Below are 22,921 nucleotides of genomic sequence, written 5' to 3'. Positions count from 1 at the left end.
GGAGGGGGAGGCGCTGGGGTCTAACTGGTTCTGCCAGACTCTCACTGTTGGCTTCATCAGCCCAGGAAGCCTGGGGGATTCACTGGTGGGCTCAGCACCATCACCACCCCCATCCTGGAAGGTCTTCTGGGGGCTCTCACAAGGCATTTCCCAAAAGTTGGTGGGCAGCAGGATTCTGGGACTTCGGGGGGGTCTCTGGGTACTTGATAAAAAGTGTGTCAGGACTGCAAGAGTTGATTGTGGGAGTAGGGGCAAGGGTACCCCTTGTCCAGACAGTCCCTTCGGATGCTACCCAAAAAAGGAACCTTGGAGATGTCCTAGGTTCTGTCCCCCAATTTGTTGTACAGATCGCCAGGCGTTTGGGGTGTGAGGGGCTCAAAGGAGAGTTCTCTGCAACTACCGACTCTTAAGTTTTATGGCTTCTGCCCCAGCCCTCGCCAAAGGCACTCCCAGGGTTAGAAACTGCCCAGAGAGAGGGAAGGGGACCCTTCTGCAGACTAGATCCGGGCATGCCTCTCCGAGGACCTTCTAACTCGAGCTCATGCACCCATTCTGCAGAAGAGAAAGCAGACATCCGGGGAGCCGCGGCTGGACGCCTGGACTCCAAGGCTGCCTTCTGCACCAGCCGGGATGGGCGTCGAACTTTACGCGGTCCCGGTCCCAAGAGGACGCAGATTCTTTCGCGCATCACTGTAACCCGGCGAAGCGCCCACAGGCAGGGCGTGGGGCCCGGCCGCCGGCGCTAATGACAGGGCCCGCGGCCTGTGGGTGGCGGCGGCGGAGGAAGCCAGAGGGATCTGGCTATTTCTGTCCGGGACGCGCCCACAGGCCTGGGCCAGGGATGGCCGGGCTTCCAGGCCCCCACCTCTGCCCTCCTAGCCAAACCCCGGGAGGGGCGGGGAGAGGTGCGGGTTGGAGGGCCCAGGGGGCGGGGGCGCGGGCGGGCGGGGGGCGGAGCGGAGTCCCGGGCCCACCTCCGGCCTCCTGCCCCCCGCAGTCCATTCGGGTCCCTCCACCACACTCCGCTCGGACCCGAGGCCGCTGCGCCGTCGCCGAGGACGAGTGTCCCGCGGCGTACCCCTCCCGCCACGCCGTCCGTCGGGCATGGACTCGGGCCGGGACTTCCTGACCCTGCACGGTGAGTGCTCGGCCCTCTCGCGGGGAGCGGGGGGCGGGGGAGGGGGGGGCGTCCCCTCCTGGGCCGACCCTGCGAAAAGCCGTCCCCGGCCCAGGGCGGGGGACCCCCTGCTCCTTCGGCCGCCCTCCGCCCCGCCCCGGGCCCGCCCCTCGGCCCTTTTGTCGCATTGAGGAAATCTCGACCCGACTGCCGGGCGCGACCCTGGGCGTTTCCAGGCTTGTCCCGCAGACCCGGCCGGCGGGGAGAAAACGGGTGTGCGAGTCTGAAGACTTCCCTAAAGACGACCCCCGGCCTCGCGGCCTTGGGGGCGACCCCCCTCCCTTATCCTGGTCACGGAAGGCTAGGCTCCAGGGTCTGGTGCGCTCGCAGGGGCCGAGGAGGGAAGGAACCGGCATCCACCAATAACCAAGTTCTCTCCGCCCGGTCCGGGCCGCCCGGAGAGGCTCCCCAGAGCACAGGCGTGCCTGGACCGCGTCCGGGCGCGTGAGTGATGCGGGGTGGGAAGAGTGGGGCGAGGAGGTGTGCGAGGTGAGGTGGGGCCGTGCCGCAGTAACTGCCCAGCGCAGAAATCATGGTCAGCGACCCCCGGGCTGGGAAGAGCAGCCCGGTCGCCCCCATCTGCGCGCCCTCCTGGCCGGACAGGCTCGGGTCTCCACTCTAACTGCCTGTGGCTCTCAGCTTTGTCCAGCCAAGCTCTATCTCTTCCGAACGACCGGGAAACAGTCTTGGACCAGCTCCTTGTCCTATCGTACCCTCTCCAGAAGAGAGAGCAGCCGTGGCCTCCGGACTGCAGGGACTGAGGGGGGTGTCCTAGCTGCACGGGGTCCCCAACCTGCACCTGGCCTCTCTTTGCGCCAGCCTGGGGGCTTACCCACTCTTAGAGGGCTTTGCACTCTTGCCCCCCAGGTCATCTGCCAGCTCAGCAAACCCTGCCTCTCTCACGCTGATCACTGCTTAAGTCAATCTCCCTGTTTTCTAGTACCCCTGGAGTCCAAGAGGTTAGTGCCCACCACCTATCCATCTAAACCATGCTGGATGGTTTAAATCAAGGAAACTATCCATCTAGACCATGATTTCTGTGCTGGCAGTGGAAGTAATAGATGGGAAGGGGAAAGGCAGAGCCCTCCAGCTGTCCACTAGAGACCCCCTGGAACTCAGGGAGACTCAGATGTTCCTTTCAGCCAGTACCCAGTCTGTCTCATGTTTCCTGGTTGGCTCAGACCTGGGTCCCATGGCCCAGAGAGACCTTGTTCAGTGCCCAGAGCTGTTACCCTCATACCAGTTGTCTGGGCTCTCAGGGCAAACTCTTCCAGCTGGGCCGTGGGATCCTTGCCTTTTCCAGTGCCCCCTCTTCTTCCCTCAGGACAGAGGTATCCTTAGTGCTCCTCCAGACTGGCAGGGAGGCTGGGCAGCTCACAGGATCACAGTAGAGACCTCTGTTTCTCTCTCATCGTCCTTTAGCTAGTGCTGTCTATCCTGCAGACTGCCACCTCCTCCGCGCCCACTTCACACTCAGACGTCCTACAAGCCCTCTGGTGGCCTCTGACACAGCTGCAGCCTCAGATCATGGGATGGGCTCCAGCTTCTGGCCTCTGTGCCTTTGTCCAGCCTCTTTCACTGTGTGTGTGTGTGTGTGTGTGTGTGTGTGTATACTGTGTGTGTGTGTATATACTGTGTGTGTGTGTATATACTGTGTGTGTGTGTGTGTGTGTGTGTATGCTTAGTCACTCAGTCGTGTCCAACTCTTTGTGACCCTGTGGACTGTAGCCCACCAGGCTCCTCTGTCCATGGAATTCTCCAGGCAAGAATACTGGATTGGGTTGCCATTCCCTTCTCCAGGAGTCTCTTTCTAGGCAGCCCTAGTATCTTGCCTGAAGAGGGAGTCGCACCGAGTCTCAGTTAGCACCTCCCAGTCTTGTAGCATGGGCTTGGCAGCCCTGGCCCATCCTGTCTGAGACCTGCCTCTCAAGTGCCTGACTGCCCAGCCTTTCCTGCGGAGCTGGCACGAACCCTGCAATCCAAAGCTGTTCCCCTGGAGGCCCTGCTGCTTCTAGCTCATCACCCAAAATTACCTCCCTTAACTGCCTTTGTCCCCTCTGCAACCCTCGACCCACCTCGATTGTTTCCAACATGTCTGTCCCTGGGATTCCAGGCCCACACAACACAGACACACACTGATCCACACTGATCTTAAACTTTTTTGTGCCATGGACCACTTTAGCAGTCAGATGAAGCCTGTGGACCTCTTTTCAGGATCAAGTTTTTAAATGTATAAAGTAAAATACATAAGAATTCGAAGGAAGCAAATTATATTGAGATGTGATTCTATCCACAGGTCCTCGAGGATTCCTTGGCTCTCTGGTTAAAAACCATTGTGTGGTTTCTCTAAAACAGAGGCTTCCCCTTACCCTCAGCTCCCTTCACTGCAAATGAAGAATAACTTGTTTGTGCCCATATTCCAGCTCACCTTCACTAACACACGTTCCCATGCTTTATTATTCTCCAGGGTGAGACCTTAGGCAAGTCACTCTGCACTTCAGTTTATTATTATTATTGCCATGCTTGTCTGTGCTAATAACTGGCTTTGCGAGTGACTCACTGTCAGTGCTGGTGATGAGCTGCAGTGAGGCAAATGAAGGAACTATTCAGAGGCAGGGAGTAAAAGAGAGGAGTGAGTCAGGCGTCTGGGTGATGTCCTGACCTTGGCACACAGTAGGGGCTCAATAAATAATTGCTGGGTGAGTGAAAGTGGGGTGGTAACTTACATGAAAGATCCCACTGTTCCCAAGCACACTGGCAACACAGTTTCATATAGAGTCCTCACCTATTTATCAAAGCAAGCCTGTGTTAATGGACTCATTTTTAAGATCAGCATTTTTTCAAGAATTCCATTCGCATTTGGCACCTTGGAGATTATCCCACTCAGGTAGAGAAACTCCCTGAGAAGGAAACAGGCCTACCTGGGATTCACATGTGAAGCAACGGCCCACTCAGTCACAATGGATTCGTTGAGTAACTGAGGTAAAATATTTGGCGGGCTCCGGTGTCCGGCCGAGCTCCATCCTCAACTCTGCCTGGCCTGGCCCCACCCGGCTGTCCGCTAGACTCTGCACCGCAGGCCGCCGCCGGGCCGGGCTTCCCTCCTCGGCTCAATCTCACCCAGCCCTCTGGTCCGCCGCCAGGTCTCCAGCTGAGTGTTTAGGATTCCCGGCTCAGTCTCCGCCCCGTAGTCTCCCCCACACTGCCTCCAAAGTCGAGGTACCGCCCTCCCTGCCCCAAAACGGCCTTGCTTTGATCGCAGTTCCCGCCCCCGGCTCTGGCTCCGCCCCCCGCCGTCTTCCTGAGTCTGACTCTGCCCCAAGTCGCCTCCCAGACCTGGCTCCTCCCGCTCCCCGCCTCCTTGACTCTGGCTCCGCCCCAGCCCGCTTTCTGGACTCTGACTTTCGCCACTGATCTGCTTCCTGGGTTATGGATTTGTCCCACCCCGCCTCCTGGTCACGGCTCCTCCTTCGGAGCGCCCGGCCTTCTGAGCGCTGGTCCCTCCTCTCCCCGCCTTGATTCCACTCTCCCCTCATCTCCCGGAGGCATCGGTTCTACCCCTCCGGAACTGGCCCCGCCTCCGAGGGTATGGCTCCGCCCCTTCGGCGCTGATTTCTGCATCGCCCCGCCTCTAGACTCAAGGCCCCACCCGCCCACCCAGGCCACGCCCCCCCAGTTCTAGCTCCGCCCAAGTACTCCAGGTCTCCGCCCTTGCTCCCCTCTGAGGAGGTGGTTCCGCCCCTAGGGCCGCGGCCGCCTTCTGGACGCCGCACTGTCCCGGTCCAGGTTTGCTGGGCGGCAGGGGCACTTCGGAACGTCATGCAGTGCTTTGGGGTCCGGAGGCCGAGCCGGAGACTGAGCCGCTCCAGAGAGCTCTACTTGCAGGAGCAGAGCCTCAAGGTGGCAGCGCTCAATGGGCAGAGGCTGGGTAAGGGATTCAAGGGTCCCGAGATCAGGGGAGGCTGGGAAGGCAGCTGGAGCAGGACGCAGACTGTGTGTCTCGGGGCCTGGACCTGTTTAGTGCTTCTGTGAGTGTATGACTCGCAGTGGGGCTGTTTTTGCAGGGTTGCCATGTGGTGTGAGTACTGGGGGGATTGGTGACCCTGCCCCTTGCCACTCTCAAACCATCGTGCTTACACGCCTAGTGGTAATTCTGTCACTTGTATGGTACTTGGGACCACTGTGCATCTATGAGGATATGCCATGCTGTGTAATCAAATGGCACCAGCGTGACAGTGTGTGAGCCGTTGTGATGCTGCACACCATGTTTGATTGTGGGTGACAGATGTGACAGTGGGTGACCCAGACAGCTGGGTGATTCTGTCATCTGCATTATGGTGTGTGTGTTCTATAGATTTTCTGCTGTTGCTCTTTGTGGCAGCATGCCCGAGTGGTGGCTGTATAAGGTAACGTTTCCTAGCACTGATGCTGTGGGCAGGCTTCTGAGTCCCAACTCCACCATGTAACTTCCTTGACCCTCAATTTCATCATCTATAAAATGGGAACAGTACTGCCTTCCTCCTAAGGTTGTTGGGGTGCTTAAATACATGTGCTAAGAACAGGATCTTACTTAAATATGAACTATTATTATGGTGGCTACTATCATTATGACAATGATGATGTTCTGGCACTGTACCTTGTTTGGCTGTGTGTGACTCCATGTAACAATGCGTGTCACTGTGTGTGACCCATTTTCTCTTCCTGGTTGTGTATGGCAGTGTATGATGAGTATGGTGGACTGTGTGACTGTGTGTGGCTGTATCTGTGTAGCTGTGCACTGCTTTGGATTCCAGACTCAGTTTGTCTTCATCAGGCATCACCCTAGGTACATGGGCAGGGCTCTTGGCATCCTACACCCCTCCTGTTAGCACTGCAGCCCCTCTGCGCTCCCCATGTGGCCACCTCATTATATGCCACTAGCCTGGGCAGACTGATGAGGCTGCAGGGTCAACCCAGGGGTCCCTGAGCTCAGAGGCCCCTCTTTGCCACCTTCCCACAGGAGAAGGTGCTACAGCTGAGTGGGGCTGGATGAAGGGGTGCCTATGGACCTTCTGGGTGCTAGGGGAGCAAGGGCCGGGGGCAGACCAAAGGCCTCAGAAACAAAAGGGCGTCAAATGAAGCTCAGAGAAGGAGGTATCTGCTCAGGTTTCCCAGCAGCCTGGAGGGCCACTATTATCAAGACCCCCTTTGGGACCAAGGTCTGTGTTCCGGAAGCCATGTAGACAGCCAAGGGACTTATCTCTGCTTGACTGCCGACAGGGCTGCAGTCTGGCTCCAGGACAGGATGAACGTGTCATCTGCTCACGGTGTTTTCCAGAACTGGAGGGTGGAGCTCCCACAGGCTTCCGACCCTGTGCCCCCACTCCCGTCTGTGCCATGCGTGTGCACCCCCTGATGCCCCAGTTGGGCAGGGATAGGGGGAGGGGAGTGCAAGCAGAGGGTAAGGGGATGTCCCTCTCAGCTGACCTCAGCCTCAGGAGGGACAATGGGATCCTCCAGCTGAGCTGAGGCTGAGCGGCTCTCTCCTCTAGAAGATAGTGGGAATGACCTTCTCTCCGTCCTCTCTCTTGAGCCCCCAAGACATAGCCACCAGTTGAGGACATCCTGTAGGAGGCTTCTCCTCCACTGGGGCTCCCCTGGGGCTGAAGGGGAACTGCTGACACTAAGGCAGGGGGGTGGAGAGACTTGGAACAAAGGTGAGGGAAGGTCACATCAGACATCACGCAGTGCTGATGGCGGAATAGAAGTTCAGAGAGGGAAGGAAGTTGCCTAAAATCGTGGAGGGGGAAGCGTTAGCATGGGGCTATGTTCCCACTGGAGGAGGGTGACTAGGGAGGGATAGAGGCTGAGGCCTGGGGAAGTGGTCCAGAAGATTCTGTAGATCCTATGTGCGTCTGGAGCAGGCTGGCTGGGGGTAGGGAGTGGGGTCATGGATAAAGTGGGAGAACCTATCTGGGGCTGGGGATCTGGGTTGAGACAAGAAAAGCCTGTAGGCCTAGGTACAGGCCCCTCACACTGGACACACACAGTTTCTGAAGCCTCCACTCTGCTTGAGCAGGATAAAGACTGCTGAAAAGCCACAGAGTTTTCATTTGGGGGGACAGAAGGGACCCCAATAGACCTATTGACTCTGAACAGTGCTATTGGCTCTGAACAGTGCTGGCTGCTGGGCTCCATGTGGCTTGGGTGATAGGCTCAAGATGTGCATTTAGATGTATCTTTCACCGTTACATTGATGGGTCATTATGGTGGTGTGGGGTCCCTCTTTGATCACAGTTGGCACAGGGTCTGCTTGGGATGAGGGATGCTGTGAAACTAGGCCTGGTGCCCCTTTGGTGTCTCCTGCTTGGGTCTGGTAGGACGAAGGACACTGTCTCTGTGGGAGCCCACGCCCCAGGCCAGCCTGCATTTCTGAAAGGAGCCGGGTGGGAGGGGGTCAGGCAGTTAGGGTTTTCCCTACTGCGGGGCCTTGAGCCAGGTGCTGCCTCAGCTTCGGAAAGGCCTGCACTATGCCTTTGGGCTGCTCTACCCTGAGAGATCCCAGACCCAGGCCACTCAGAAATGGGGTGGACAGGGAGGGATGAAGCATCCCAGCAGGCCTAGCCTGGACCCAATACATGATTCCAGAGCCATTGGACTTGGGAGGCTGTTGGGCTTATGATACTCATGGTGCTCTGGGATCTATTTCCACTTGTGTTTACCCCTCTTCTTTCCTGCCTGATCTTTTGGTCCTAGCTTCCTTCATGTCACTCTGACCCCTAGGTATGATAGGGAGGAGCCTACTAAGTCTTTTGGAGCCAGGCCATTTTCTAGGGGTATGGCCCCCCAGAAACCATGTGTTCTTTGTCCATTCAGCTGTGGGTTGCAGGTCATTACGTATAAAGTGTGGCCTTGAACAGGTGGGTACCCTAAGGTTTGCACAGCCTCACCTGGAATCGGAGATGCCTTCCCGGAGAAGGCAGGGCTCCTGAATCAGGTTGGAGCAAGGGTGCTGGAAGGAGAAGTGAATAGAGAGCTGAGGATGAGGCTGGTGAAAAATGAGCCAGCATGGGGCTTGGGGCAGCAGGTACCCTAGAGGAGGTGGCATCCTACCAGCTCTGTCCCCTAGGCCTACAGGATGACAAGGACCTTCAGGCATTGCTGAAGGGCAGCCAGCTCTTGAAGGTGAAGTCCAACTCATGGCGGCGAGAACGCTTCTACAAGCTGCAGGAGGACTGCAAGACAATCTGGCAAGAGTCCCGCAAGGTCATGAGGACCCCGGAATCCCAGCTGTGTGAGTGCCCTGGGCTGCGGGGGAGGGGCAGGGAGCTGCTCCTGCGCTCTGATGGGAAACACGGGCTGGGGTGGGGTGGGTGGGGCTGGAGATCAATCGTGGACCACGACCAAAGGTAGGGAAACTGAGGCCTGGACTGGCGGGCAGCGGTCAGTCATGCAAGCGGGATATCAGGTATGGGGAATCTGAGGCGGCCAGGCTCGGGGAAAGGAGTCAGTTAAATCACTGACAGGGAAACTGAGGCCTAGTCTGGGCTAGAGAGGGCAGTCATGGACCACAGATGGAGATGCTCACGCTTTCTGGAAGTGGGGATACATAGCCATGGCCACAGATGGGAAAAGTCAGGCTCCCAGGTAAGGAGGGAAGAGAACAATGTTACCAGCACTCACAGGTATCCACCCAGATATTTGTGGGAAGGAGGGAAGTTGGGCGGATGGATCAGGACTCAGGTGTGGTAAGGACCAAAGTCCAAGGGCAGATAAGACCCTTCCGGGTATTGGTGGACAGGATGAGAGGTGGGGCTGCAGGAGGCAGCTCCTCCCTGGGCTGGAGCAGGCCAGCCTCCCTGGACAGGCAGGTTGGGGTGGAGCACAGCTGGGACTTGAATAGAGAGACCTTGGCTGGGCAGCTCCCTCGAGGCTGTGGGCCTGAGGGCATTCTGGAAGCTTCAGAAAAGGTCTAGGAATTCAGAGCTCAAGCCTGTGGATGGAGAGTGCCTCCTGCAAGGTCTTAGGAAGCAAGCTCTGCCAACACAGAACGCCCCAAACATTTTGCAAAAATGAGAGGTTCCCTCTGCACCTTTACTCAGTGGGAAAAGTTTAGACCAAAGCTATCCAAAAGAACTTTCTATGATAATGGACATGTTCTATATCTGTGCTGTCCAATATGTCAGCTACTAGCCACCGGTGGCCCTTGAGCACTTGGACTGTGGCTACTGTGCTTGAGGAATTGAATTCCTAATTTCACTGAATTTTAACTAATTTATATGTGAATAGCCACATGTGGCTGGTAGTATGAAAGATCACTGCAGCTGGAGTTCTCTCACAGTCCAAGTCCCTGGAAATTCGTCACCCATTCACCTGCCCTTGGCTGAGGACGGGGTGCAGGCAGGGTCAGCCCATGGGGATGAGCCCAGACACAGGCTCATGTGGGAGGAGGAAAGGGAGGGTCTGCCAGGCCCCAGGACACTGGACAGAATCCTGAGAAGGTGTAACCTGCAGGCCTGCAGCAGGGTCAGAGGGAAGGCAGGACAGGAGCAGGGTCAGATGGAAGGAGCCTGGCTGGGTCCTGGGAGCTGTGGGCCATGGGAGGTCTGAGCAGGGGAGGGCAGGGTCGGAGGGGATGGAGCCAGAAAGCTCTCAGAAAATGACACTGCAGACATGTCGGTCACATAAGACAGGAGTGACCCAGCCCTTGCCTCCGTCTGTGGCTCCAGCCAGGCTCCTTCACAGACCTCTGCCCTGATACGGGGTTTCCGGTTAGATGCTGGCAGTTGGCGGCCCCATGGGAATGGGGCATCCTCCTCTTCGAACCCTGGGGACTCCCGGAAGCCCATCCACCAACCAGGGCATGATTCCCAGTGGGTGCCAAGCACTTGGCGGGGGTGGGCAGAGGGCAGACGGAGGAGTAGAAGATCTGGGCCTTGCTAGACCTGGGCCAGTGAGATGGGAACCTTGTACCGGGACAGCTGTGGGCAGAAGGGCAGGAGGGAGCTCCCAGGCCAGAGACCCAGCATGAGCAGAGATGCAGGGATAAGAACACGGAAGGGCTGTGAGTGAAGGGCCTGCATCCTGACAGGAGGGGCCACAGGGGCGATAGCCTGGGGGTTGGGCATCGGGTGCGCTCAGGTGAGGAGTGTCTGAGACACAGAGACAGGTCTGGGCTGGGCATGCCTGTCATCTGCTTCCCTCCTCCAGCTGAGCGGTGAGCCTGCGCTCCACCCCTGGGGCCAGGAGCAGCGGAGGGGGGCAGTTCTCCCAGTGCTCTGTGTCTCTACTTCCTGCTCCCCAAATCTCCACTGCCTCCCTGATCCCGACCCCACTAGCGTCCCTCCGCTTTGGTTACCGCAGGCAGACAAGGGTTATCAGTCAGGAAGGCATCTGGACTTTCTCTCTGGAGTGGGTGGGGAGCTGGCCCCTACCACCCAGGCTTCCTGTTTTCATTCCCAGTCTGGGGCAGCTGCAGCCGGTGTGGGGCCTGGCAGGGCTGGGGAGGCTGCAGGGAGGGATTAAACAGGGATATCCTCTGCACCCCGGACAGCCCAGGGTCTGTGTGTCTCACACCTCAGAGCCTGCTGCCCGGGATGGCATATGCCTCACATGTGGGGCCTGCAGGTGACCGGGAGGCCCTTGGGCACTCACCAGGAAGGACAGGCAAGCTGTTGCCCCGAGCTGGTCTCAACCCAGGGAAGATGGATGTGGATGGCTTGGGATGGGGTCGCGGCAGGGGCAGAACCTGGCTCCAGATGATGGGAGGCCCAGCACGAGCCCAGCTGTAGGACTAGCTTCCAGCCAGGCCAGGAGGGCACCTTGGGGTTGAAGGGGGGCAAGCAGAGCCTTGCTGCTCCCTGAAGCTAGGAAAGCTGGGCTGTCCCAGGAGGGCCCCCTGCTGTCCCCAAGGATAGAATGACGTCATCTCAGACCCCCAGGGGCACCCTCCGGTCTACCTCTTGGGATCCTGGAGCACCATCCCTCCCAAGGGGCTCCGTGAGATCAGGACCCACAGATGTATGCAGGCAAGGCCCTGGCTGCCCCCTGACACAAGCACTTTTCCCTCTGTCATTGGACCTCCATCTCCAAACCCCAGGCCCAGGGCTGACTGAGGGTGGCTTCAGTCTGTGGAGTGGTCAGAAGAGCCTGGAAGCTCTCATGGCTGTCTTGGAGGGAGGGATAGGGTCCAAAGTCAAGTACAGCAGGAAAGCACATGGCCACCCCTCCGTCACAGGCCCCAAGCTCCAGAGTGGCCTCTCCCAGTCACTTTCTGAGAGCCCTGCCCTGCCCCGATCCTCTCCCAGGGGCCCCACTTCCTCCCAGCACAGAAACAGGGGGCCTGGGACCACAGGAGCCCTTCCCACCCTAAAGTCAGCCTCTCTCCCCCTGGGCATTTCCACTCTGCCTGCTGCAGCTGTCTCCCTTTCCTTCTCCACGCCAGCCTCATTCTGTCCCCACTCTGACCATCCTCCTGCCCCTCACGGCTCTCTCTGTGCCCCCGCCCCCTTCCCGCAGTCTCCATTGAGGACATTCAGGAGGTGCGGATGGGGCACCGCACAGAAGGCCTGGAGAAGTTTGCTCGGGACGTGCCCGAGAACCGCTGCTTCTCCATCGTCTTCAAGGACCAGCGCAGTACTCTAGACCTCATTGCCCCGTCACCAGCCGATGCCCAGCACTGGGTGCAGGGCCTGAGCAAGATTATCCACCACTCGGGCTCCATGGACCAGCGGCAGAAGCTGCGACAGTATCCTTTTGGGGGCAGTGGACCCAGACCCAGCCTGCGGCTACTGGCTATGGTTGTCCCCAGGGCAGGCTCGGTATGGAAGACACCTGGCTGGGGCCATATCATAACCAACCTACCGTAGACTGGGTGGCTTAGACAACAGAAATTAATTTGCTCACAGTTCTGGAGGCTGGAAATCCAAGATTAGGGTGGCAGGCAGGGTCAGGTTCTGGTGGGAGCTCTCTTCCTGGCTTGTAGATGGCTGTCTTCTGTCTTAACATGGGGGGGAGGCGGGGAGAGAGAGTGAGCAGGATCTCTGGTGTCTCTTCTTACATGGGCGCTAATCCCATCACCAGGGCCCCACTCATGGTCTTATCTAAGTCTCTCAAGGCCCTGTCTGCAAATACATCACATTGAGGGTCAGGGCTTCAACGTACAAATTTTGAGAGAACATAGTTGGGGGAAGCAGGGAAGGTACTTGGGCCTTCTTTTGTCCACTCTGACCCCAGGGCTAGACGGCAGTGCAGCTCCGTGATGGCCCTCATGCCCTCGCTGTAACCAGCAGAGCTGGGAGACTAGGGAGGCCGAGGGGAGCTGCCTGCTTCAGTGGGAGACCTAATCTTGGACTTAAAAAAAACCCATTATGTATCTTTTTTTTTTAAAACAGTCTTAGTTTTCTTTTTTTATCTATTAAAGATTTTTTTTTGGCCCTGCTATTCAGCATGTGGGCAGTTCCCTGACCAGGGATGGAACCTGAACCCCCTGCATTGGAAGCTGACTCTTAACCACTGAACCGCCAGGGAAGTCCCCTAGTCTTAGACATTTTAATGTTTCCTAGAGTTACTGCATTTTTTCCCCCCCGCTCTGGGAGTTTGGGAGGCCATGGTCCACTCCCACTTACCCCATCCCCTGTGCCATTCTTTGGAGAGTGATCAAGTTCTCCCAGGCCTGATGCAGGCCAGCCAGGGGGCTTGAAACAAATTTACTTCAAAATCTAGGGGCACAACAATGTGATAGTCTATGGTTGAAAGAGATCAGGCTTCTGGTATATAGGATTAGGGTGGAACCAGTACCAACTCTTTTTTTTTTTTTATGACAGCTTTACTGAGATATAATTCACTTACCACATAAGTCATCCACTAAAAGTGTACAAGTCTGTGCTTTTTAGTGTATTCACAGTTATGCAACCCATCACCCCATGAATTTTAGAAGATCCTCATTATCCTAAAATGAAACCCATACTCTTTAGCAGTTCCCATTTCCCCACAACCCCCAAGGCCTAGACAACCACTAAGCTACTTTCTGTCTCACAAATCTATTGATACTTTGTCTTTTTGGACATATCATATAAATGGAATACCTACAGTCTTTTTTGAATGGCTTCTTTCACTTAGCATGATGTTACGGAGACACACTGGTGGCTCGGCAGTAAAAAAATTGGCCTGCCAACGCAGGAGACGTGGGTTCAATCTCTGGGTTAGAAAGTTAGATCCCCTGGAGAAGAAAATGTCAACCCACTCCTGTATTCTTGCCTGGAAAAGCCCATGGACAGAGAGGCCTAGTGGGCTTATATAGTCCACTAGGACTGACTCTTATATAGTCTGACTCTTGCAGAGAGTCAGACACAACGTAGCAGCTAAACAACAGGGTTTGTCCTTGTCATAGGCTGTATTGGTACTTCATTCCTTCTGTGTGCCTAATAATATTCCACTGTCTGGCTATTCCACATTTATCCAATCGGCAGGTGATGGCCATTTGGGTTTCTGCTTCTCTGAATGATGGTGCTTCGAACATTTGTGTATAAGTTTTTGTGTGGACATATGTTCTCATTTCTCTTGGATACATACCGAGAATTTCTGAGTCTTGTGGTAACTATAAACTTTTGAACAACTACCTATTTTCCAGAGAGGAAATGTATACTCCCACCAGCAGTGTATGAGGGTTCTGACTTTTCACATCTTCACTACTCCTTGTTATCTGCCTTTTTTTTATGACAGCTATCCTGTAGGCTTGAAGTGGCATTTCACTGTGGTTTTGATTTGCATTTCCTTGATAGCTAATGGGTTGAACATCTTTACATGTGGTTACTGGACATTTGCATATCTCTTTGGAGAAATAGCTATTCAACAGATCCTTTGCCCATTTATTGTTCTTTTTAATGGATCTATTTAATTTTAAATTGTGGTAATATATGCATAAAATTTGCTGTTTTAAGCATTTTTAGGTGAACAGTTCAGTAGTGTTAAGTACATTCACACTGTTGTTCGGCCATCTCCAGAACTCTTCATCTTGTAAAACTGAAACTCTGTACCCATTAAACAGTAGCTCCTCATTCCAGCCTCCCCCAGCCTTTGGCAACCGCTGCTGTACTTTCTGTCTCTATGAACCTGATTACTCTAGGTTCCTCATATAAGCGGACTCATACCGTATTTGTCATTTTGCCATTGGCTTATTTCATTTAGCACAATGTCCTCAAGTTTCTTCCATGTTGTCACACATGTTAGAATTTCCATCCTTTTAATATGAACAATATCCCATTGTATGTATGCACCACACTTTATTCATTCGCCCACTAGTGGACACTTGGGTTGCTTCCACTTTTTGTCTATTCTGAATAATGCTGCTATTAACATGGGTGTACAAGTATCAGAGATCTTGTTTTCAATTCTTCAGGGTACATACCCAGAAGTGGAATTGTGACATCATCTGGTAATTATATTTTCAACTTTTTGAGGAACACCTATTCTGTTTTCCATAGCATGTACCACTTTACATCTCCACCAACAGTGCTCAAGGCTTCCAATGTCTCCACATCCTTACCATCGCTTGTTATTTTCTTTTTTAAATAGGTATCTTACTGTGGTTTTGATTTGCATTTCCCTTGTAATTAATGATATTGACCATTTTTATGTGCTTTTGTGTATCTCCTCTGGAGACATGTTTATTCAGATCTCTGGCCCATTTTTTAATTGAGTGACCTTTCTATTATTTAGTTGTGAGAATTTTTTTTAATATTATAAACACAAGTCTCTTATCAGATATATGCTTTACAGTTAATTTCTCCATCCTGTGGGTTCTGTTCTTATTTTGCTGGGTTTCTCTGAAGCACAGAATTTTTGTTTCAGTGAGCTCTAACACATTTACCTTTTGCCTTTGTTGCCTGTGTTTTTTGTTGTCATATCTAAAAAGGCTTAGCCTAACTCAAAGTCACAAACATTTACTCATATTTTTTCTTATAGTTTTAGCACTTGCATTTACTTCTCTGATCCACTCTGAGTTCATTTCTGTAAATTCTGTGTATGGTGTGATATGAGAGATCCAACTTCATATTTCTTTTGCATGTAGACATACAGTTATTGAAAAGACTATTCTTTCCTCTCTGAATTATCTTTACACCCTTGTCAAAAATCAATTGACCACAAATATGAGGGTTTACAGGAGAAGGCAATGGCATCCCACTCCAGCACTCTTGCCTGGAGAATCCCGTGGATGGAGGAGCCTGGTAGACTGCAGTCCATGGGGTCGCTAGGAGTTGGACACGACTGAGTGACTTCACTTTCACTTTTCACTTTCATGCATTGGAGAAGGAAATGGCAACCCACTCCAGTGTTCTTGCCTGGAGAATCCTGTGGACAGAGGAGCCTGGTGGGCTGCTGTCCATAGGGTCGCATAGAGTTGTACACGACTAAAGCGACTTAGCATGCATGCATTGGAGAAGGAAATGGCAGCCCACTCCAGTGTTCTTGCCTTGAGAATCCCAGGGACGGGGGAGCCTGGTGGGCTGCCGTCTATGGGGTTGCACAGAGTCGGACACGACTGAAGCGACTTAGCAGCAGCAGCAGCAGCATGAGGGTTTACTACATGACTCTCAATTCTATTCCATTTGCCCTTCTTTTTTTTTTGGCCACGCCACACAGAGGGACAACCAGGAATCGGAATCCGTAACCCCTGCAGTGGAAGCTTGGAGTCCTAACCACTGGGCTACCGGGGAAGTCCTCTGTTCCATTTATCTAAATTCCATTTATCTAAATGTCTCTTCTTGCACCAGCACAATGTTTTAGTTACTGTAACTTTGTAGGAACCTTTGAAATCCTGAAGTCTGAGTCTTCCAAACTTATTTTTTTCAAGATTGTTTTGACTCTTTTGGGCCCCTTGAATTTCCATATGAATTTGAGGATGGGGTTGTAAGTTTCTGCAACGTAGCCAGCATGACTGTGACAGGTATCGTGCTGAATCTGTAGATTAATTTGGAGAGTATTCCTCATTTAACAGTATCAAGTCTTCTTTCTGATCTGCAAATATGGGGTATCTTTCCATTTATTTAGATCTTTAATTTCTTTCAACAATGTTTTGTGGCTTTCAGAGTATAAGTTATACATGAAAAGAATTTGTATTTTTATGCATTTTGATGTTACTATATGGAATTATTTTCTTAATTTCATTTTCTGATTACTCATTGCTAGTGTATATCCAGCTCCTTTGGGAGACACATTATGAACTCTGTAGGATCCCTTTATTGTGTGCTTTTTAGCATTTCAGAGACTTTTAAGTGTTTTTCTCAAGGCTTTGTCTGCCTAACTTTGAACTTTCTTTTTTTTTAAATAAATAATTTTATCTATTTATTTATTTTTGGCTGTGCTGGGTCTTCATTGCTGCATGGGTCTTCATTGCTGCATGGGCTTTTCTCTCGTTGCAATGCACAGGCTTCTCATTTCAGTGGCTTCTCTTGTTGCTGAGCATGGGCTCTAGGTTTGCAGGCTCAATAGTTGCGGTTCCTGGGCTCTAGAGCACAGGCTCAATAGTTGTGGCGCACAGGCTTCGTTGCTCTGAAGCATGTGGGATCTTCCCAGACCAGGGATTGAACCTGTGTCTCCTGCATTGGCAGGCAGATTCTTCACCACTGAGCCACCAGGGAAGCCCAATTTTGAGCTCTCCTAACAGCCCAGTTCCATGGCACTTTTCTGATAGTCACTCCTTTTGCACAGGCTTGTGCTTGGACAATCTCATGCCCTCTGCAGGCTTCTGCTGCCTAGACCTTGAGGTCTTAAAGTCATTCCAGCCTGCTGAAGAGCAATCAGCACTGGGACCTTATGCTTGGGTGGACCACTGTGAACTTGTATTTTTTTTAACCTGGAATTCTACCATAATGTTTCTTTATGTAAATGTATACATATATTTACATAAAACATACATATATATATATATATATAAATACAAATTTAACTATATGGGTATGTTAGAATGAAGCTTTAAGGCCCAGAAAACCTGCCTCCTCCAGAAACTACTGATATTTGAGTTCTCCCTTTAATCTTTTCTTGCTGGATTTCATTTTGTCTAATGATGCATTTGCCAAAAATAATGAATATTAACATATTTGTGTCATTTTTATGTAACATTATGTCATAATTATTTCCCTGTGTTAGTATAGTCTCAGCTTTAATGACTGTGTACTGTTCCACTGAATGAATATACTATAAATTAGTGAGCCATTCTTTTAGTGTCAAACATCTCATTTGTTTTCATTCTTTCACCTCTGTAAATAACATTGCAAAGGACTATGTTCATAAAACCTTTCATATTCAGAAGTATTTCCTTACCTAGACTCCTAGAAGTGGAATTACTGAGTCAACTGGTGTAACAGGTTGATATCCCTAAATTACCTTCTTAAGGGTTGTACCAGTTTACTTTGTCCAACGGATGGATGAGTGTCCATTTAACCTCACCCTTACTTGCACTGGGAATATACTTTTAAGTTGCTAAATTTATCGTCTAATAAATTGCATCTTATTTCCAAATTGTTAATATCTTTGATTACTAGCAATGTTTGCAAAAGTTTGGTTTATATCCCTTTCTCATTTAGTTTTTAGGGTCATCATACTTTTCTTTTTAATTAATTCTTCAAAAACTTTGCTGCAAATGCTTCCTCCAGTCTGTCAGATAGATAACTTTATTTTTTCTTTATTTGATCCTCAGAATTTTTAAAATGTTTATATGGCATGATTTATATTGCTGTTTCCTTTCTGATTTCTTCCAAAAACCTGCTATCATGTTTTCATTGTGCTCATGAGTTCCCATTGTCTTGTTCTATAATTAGCTCTCTGTTTTCTCTGAAATGTAGTATGGAGCCCCTCCCTTTCTAGTTCTCAAGTTCAAGGCTGATGGGAGAGATAGAGGGAAAGAAGTGGGGACCAAAGCACCGCAATCATGACACCATGATCCAGGCTTTGTTTTGCATGTGATGTCCCCACCTTTGATCAGTGGCTTGAAACTTGCTATTTCCTACTAAATAAGCCTTAAATGCTTTAGTCAAGTTGAGTAATAATTATACATTGAAAACCAAAAGGACATACCTTGAAATATTAACAGTAGGTACCTCTGGGTGATAGAACTATGGGGCCTTTGCTTACTTTTCTTCATTTTCTCAACTGTCTGTAATGGACCTTTTAGAGTGAGAAAATAAATATTTTTGAAATTTTGAAAGGGTTCAAAGCCAGAAAGTAGGAAAAAGACTTTCGTTGGATGTCATATTTCCTCCAAAGAGGCTACCAGATCTTACCACTGAAATGCAGATGTGCCAGCAGCCAGGCCTGCCGGGAGCTGGGTATATAGGAGCCCTCAGTCCACCTGGGCCTAGGAGTTGACCCTGAGCTTGAACCATGGCTCTGGTTGGGACCTAGGGTACCAGGGCTCCTGGGGTTCTTTCCTTACTTCTTGCCCAGCTGGATTCATTCCTGCTTGCGAAAAGCTGACAAAAACAAGGACAACAAGATGAGCTTCAAAGAGCTACAAAACTTCCTGAAGGAGCTCAACATCCAGGTGGACGACAGCTATGCCCGAAAGATCTTCAAGGTGAGGCAGGAAGCGAGGGCTGGGTCTGCCTGGCTATGCGTCTGGAACACAGCCTGGGGCCGGCTCTGAGCCCTGCCTACCTGGCTTCCTGGCTCTGCAGGAATGTGACCACTCTCAGACAGACTCCCTGGAGGATGAGGAGATCGAGACCTTCTACAAGATACTGACCCAGAGGAAGGAGATCGACCGCACCTTCGCGGAGGCCACGGGCTCCAAAGAGACCCTGTCGGTGGATCAGTTGGTGACCTTCTTGCAGCACCAGCAGCGGGAGGCGGCGGCGGGGCCTGCACTGGCTGTCTCCCTCATTGAGCGCTACGAACCCAACGAGACGGGTGAGGGCCAGCGACCTGCAGTCCCGGGCCCCAGGCGGCGGGAAGACCTCTGGGGAGACGGCAGCCCGAGTAGGGAGCTGGAGGGCAGGGGACGCCTCAGCCATCCCCAGGGCCCCTGGGCGATATTTCCCAGCCCATGCTGGGCACAACGCTTTAAGACATCAGATGGGGGCCCAGTCCTGGAGAAGGCGGTGAGGAGGTCCTGCCCTCCGGGGGCCTCACCGAGTGGGGGACAGAAGAGGAGGAGACAGAGCCCCACGCTGGGGTATAGTCACGATCTGGTCAAGAGACTCAAACTTACCCCCTTCCAAGAGATACCCGAGCACCAGCTCAGGATGGGAGGCAGGGCTGTGGGAGCCCTGCTCCCAGGGCGCTCTGACCGGCAGTCGCCCTCCCGCCTCCCGCCTCCCAGCCAAGGTGCAGCGTCAGATGACCAAGGACGGCTTTCTCATGTACCTGCTCTCGGCTGACGGCAGCGCCTTCGACCTGGCGCACCGGCGCGTCTACCAGGACATGGACCAGCCGCTCAGCCATTACCTGGTGTCGTCCTCGCACAACACATACCTGCTGGAAGACCAGCTCACGGGTCCCAGCAGCACAGAAGCCTACATCCGGTGGGGCAGGGCAACTTGGGCGGGGCGGGGCTTGACCTGGGCGGGACCAAGGGCCTCGCCCACACCCAACCTGCAGCAGCTGCTGCTGCTAAGTCGCCTCAGTCGTGTCCGACTGTGCGACCCCATAGACGGCAGCCCACCAGGCTGCCCGGTCCCTGGGATTCTCCACGCAAGAACGCTGGAGTGGGTTGCCATTTCCTTCTCCAGTGCGTGAAAGTGAAGTCGCTCAGTCGTGTCCGACTCTTAGCGACCCCATGGACTGCAGCCTACCAGGCTCCTCCGTCCATGGGATTTTCCAGGCAAGAGCACTGGAGTGGGTTGCCATTGCCTTCTCCGCCCCACCTGCAGGGCGCTGTGCAAAGGCTGCCGCTGCCTGGAGCTCGACTGTTGGGATGGGCCCAACCAGGAGCCGATCATCTATCATGGCTACACCTTCACCTCCAAGATCCTCTTCTGCGACGCGGTCAGGGCCATCCGGGACTATGCCTTCAAGGTGGGCGCGCCCCTGGGGGTGAGGAGGAAGAACTCGGGGGCCACCCACCCCTCTTAATCTCTCCCTGGGCCTCCAGGCATCCCCCTACCCCGTCATCCTGTCCTTGGAGAACCACTGCAGCCTGGAGCAGCAGCGCGTGATGGCACGGCACCTGCGCGCCCTCCTGGGGCCCATGCTGTTGGATCGGCCGTTGGACGGGGTCGTCACCAGCCTGCCTTCCCCTGAGGTGCCCCATGGGGACCCGGTGCCCAGAGGAGAGGGCAGGGGACTGGCCGGGAGGACAGCTGGATCTTGACCGGCTGCCCCCTCCACCCTTAGCAACTGAGGGGGAAGATCTTGCTGAAGGGGAAGAAGCTCGGGGGGCTCTTCCTGCCTGGAGGAGACGGTGGCCCAGAGGCCACTGTGGTGTCAGACGAGGACGAGGCTGCTGAGATGGAGGACGAGGCAGTCAGGAGCCAAGTGCAGCACAAGTCCAAGGTTCGAGGGGGAGCTGCGGGGGCGCGGGGCGGCCCTGGGGCCTTCCGCCATCACCACCCTCCCCACCGAGTGGGATGTTCGCCCTGTCCGGGTGCTCTGTGGCTGCCACTCAGACCCTCTGCCCCCTCTCTCTGTCTCTGTCTGGGTTTCTGGCTCTCTCAGTGCCCACCTGCCCCAATCTCTGAGTCTAACCCGGGCCTCCCCATGGCCCCCAGGAGGACAAGCTCAGGCTAGCGAAGGAACTCTCCGACATGGTCGTTTACTGCAAGAGCGTCCACTTTCGGGGCTTCCCCAGCCCTGGCACCTCTGGGCAGGCTTTCTATGAGATGTCATCCTTCTCTGAGAACCGCGCCCTCCGACTGCTCCAAGAATCAGGTGAAGCTGGCCCTGCCTCCCCACCCCCTAGATTGCTGCCCATCTGTCTGACCATCTGAGCTGGCCAGGGCCAGGACTAGCTCCCACCCCTCCCGATATTCCTCAGAGCCGGCACTCCACGATGTTAGGGAGGGGCTTGGGCTCACCCAGAAGGCCTCTGCTTCTGACCAACTCCTACCGCCCCCTCAGGAAACAGCTTCGTCCGCCACAACGTGGATCACCTGAGCAGGATCTACCCCGCTGGGTGGAGAACCGACTCCTCTAACTACAGCCCCGTGGAGATGTGGAATGGGGGCTGCCAGATCGGTATGGGCTGGCTGAGGCTTGGAGGAGCCCTGGGTGAGGGTTTCTGTCTGGAGGGCCAGGGGCCTCTGAGGACCCAGGCAGAGCCAGATTCACAGATTTGTGGGCTTCAGAGCTGGTAATCTCAGTTTGGAAATATCTCCCGCCCGCAAATACAGCCTCTGAAATTTCATCATTAGCGCACTTGTCCTTTGAATTCTGGCCCCAGAAATGGAATGTAAGGTTGGTGTGGTGGGTCAGTTAGGGCAGCAGGAGGGCAGCTGGCATTAGAGTGATGCTGGACCCTGCTTCTGCCTCACTATGTGACTCTGGGCCCCAGTGTATCCCAAGCCAGCTGGGCTCTGGGACCCCTGAGACCCTCCCACAGCCTGTGATTACTCTATCCTGCCTGTAGTGGCTCTGAACTTCCAGACACCTGGGTCAGAGATGGATGTGTACCAGGGCCGCTTCCTGGACAATGGGGCCTGTGGCTACGTCCTGAAGCCTGCCTTCCTGCGAGACCCCAACTCCACCTTCAACTCCCGTGCCCTGGCTCAGGGGCCCTGGTGGACTCCAAAACGACTCAATGTCAGGGTACGGCCAGCCACTAGGGGGACAGGTGCCCCGGGCCTCCCTTCCCCCTCCCTACCATCCTGAACGCTTAATTATCCCCTGCCTCTCCTCAGGTCATCTCTGGGCAGCAGCTGCCAAAAGTCAACAAGAACAAGAATTCAATTGTGGACCCCAAGGTGACAGTGGAGATCCACGGCGTGAGCCGGGACGTGGCCAGCCGCCAGACCCCTGTGGTCACCAATAATGGTACGTGCTGGGCCCGGGCTGAGCCTGGCTCCTGGAGCTGGCATCCGTGCTCTTGACACGGTGCTCGCACCCCCTAGGTTTCAACCCGTGGTGGGACACGGAGTTTGAGTTCGAGGTGGCTGTGCCTGAGCTTGCCCTCGTGCGCTTTGTGGTGGAGGACTACGACGCCTCCTCCAAAAACGACTTCATTGGCCAGAGCACCATCCCCCTGAAAAGCCTCAAAGAGGGTGAGTGTCTGTGAGGAAGGAGGTGACCCGGGGGCGGGGTGGGGTGGGAGGCATTTCTCGGGCGGGGGCTGGCTATCCCTTGATGCATCCTCCCTGAGTGAACGGAACTCTCCTGGTGCACCCCTCCCCGCCCCTCCGCCCGCCAGGATATCGCCACGTCCACCTCCTCTCCAAGAACGGAGACCAGCACCCATCTGCCACCCTCTTTGTGAAGGTGGCTCTCCGGGACTAGGCTCGGGGAGGGTCTGGTGAGGGCTGCCCTGAGCAGGCCGGACCCTCTGTCCACATCTGGGGGCCCGATGGGGGCTGTCCCAGCCCCTCGCTCAGAGCCAGCAGCCCTGCACCGCCTTCAGCTCCAGCCTACTGTCTGTGCTGCTGCCTCTCGGGAGCCCAGGTGCTGGCCCAGTCCCTGGTGCTGTCCTCACTTCCGTTAGGAACCACACTGCAGCCCTCTCTCCATCCTCCGGCTGAGCCCTGGGTTGAGGGTTTTTATAAAAATCGTAAAACTAAGTACTGTGGTTTCTTTACCTGGATACCAGAAAAATCCCTGTAAAGTGTGTGTGTGTGTACA

The 22,921-nt window shown here is 53.9% G+C and overlaps 2 protein-coding genes across 3 annotated transcripts in view; one reads left to right on the top strand and one right to left on the bottom strand.

The window, feature by feature from the left end:
- Positions 1-4,397, bottom strand: part of DLEC1 (DLEC1 cilia and flagella associated protein) — a 96,997-nt gene extending 92,600 nt beyond the window's left edge. The window contains exon 1 of the mRNA XM_061127795.1: positions 4,099-4,397. The gene's annotated coding sequence lies outside the window, so the exon portion shown is untranslated. The remainder of the gene's footprint in view (positions 1-4,098) is intronic.
- PLCD1 (phospholipase C delta 1) lies at positions 981-22,860 on the top strand. Of its 2 annotated transcripts, none has more exons than XM_061127798.1 (15): positions 981-1,138; positions 8,286-8,450; positions 11,675-11,903; positions 18,602-18,731; positions 18,832-19,063; positions 19,476-19,677; positions 20,026-20,170; positions 20,247-20,396; positions 20,489-20,647; positions 20,863-21,022; positions 21,212-21,328; positions 21,720-21,898; positions 21,991-22,123; positions 22,201-22,350; positions 22,497-22,860. In XM_061127798.1, the coding sequence occupies exons 1-15, from the start codon at positions 1,105-1,107 to the stop codon at positions 22,580-22,582; spliced, it is 2,271 nt and encodes a 756-aa protein (XP_060983781.1). In that variant the 5' UTR covers positions 981-1,104; the 3' UTR covers positions 22,583-22,860. The 2 variants fall into 2 exon arrangements, with proteins under 2 accessions (XP_060983781.1, XP_060983779.1); XM_061127796.1 differs by lacking the exon at positions 981-1,138 and adding an exon at positions 4,909-5,105.
- The last annotated feature ends 61 nt before the right edge of the window (positions 22,861-22,921 follow it).

This window comes from Dama dama, chromosome 24, assembly GCF_033118175.1.
Source record: "Dama dama isolate Ldn47 chromosome 24, ASM3311817v1, whole genome shotgun sequence".
NCBI lineage: Eukaryota > Metazoa > Chordata > Mammalia > Artiodactyla > Cervidae > Dama > Dama dama.
This window is presented reverse-complemented; position numbering and strand designations above follow the sequence as displayed.

Coding starts and splice junctions, on each gene's coding strand:
- PLCD1 (XM_061127796.1), top strand. CDS start 4,997: ATGCAGTGCTTTGGGGTCCGGAGGCCGAGCCGGAGACTGAGCCGCTCC. Junction 20,648..20,862: donor AAGTGCAGCACAAGTCCAAG/GTTCGAGGGGGA, acceptor CATGGCCCCCAG/GAGGACAAGCTCAGGCTAGC. Junction 21,899..21,990: donor CAAAACGACTCAATGTCAGG/GTACGGCCAGCC, acceptor GCCTCTCCTCAG/GTCATCTCTGGGCAGCAGCT.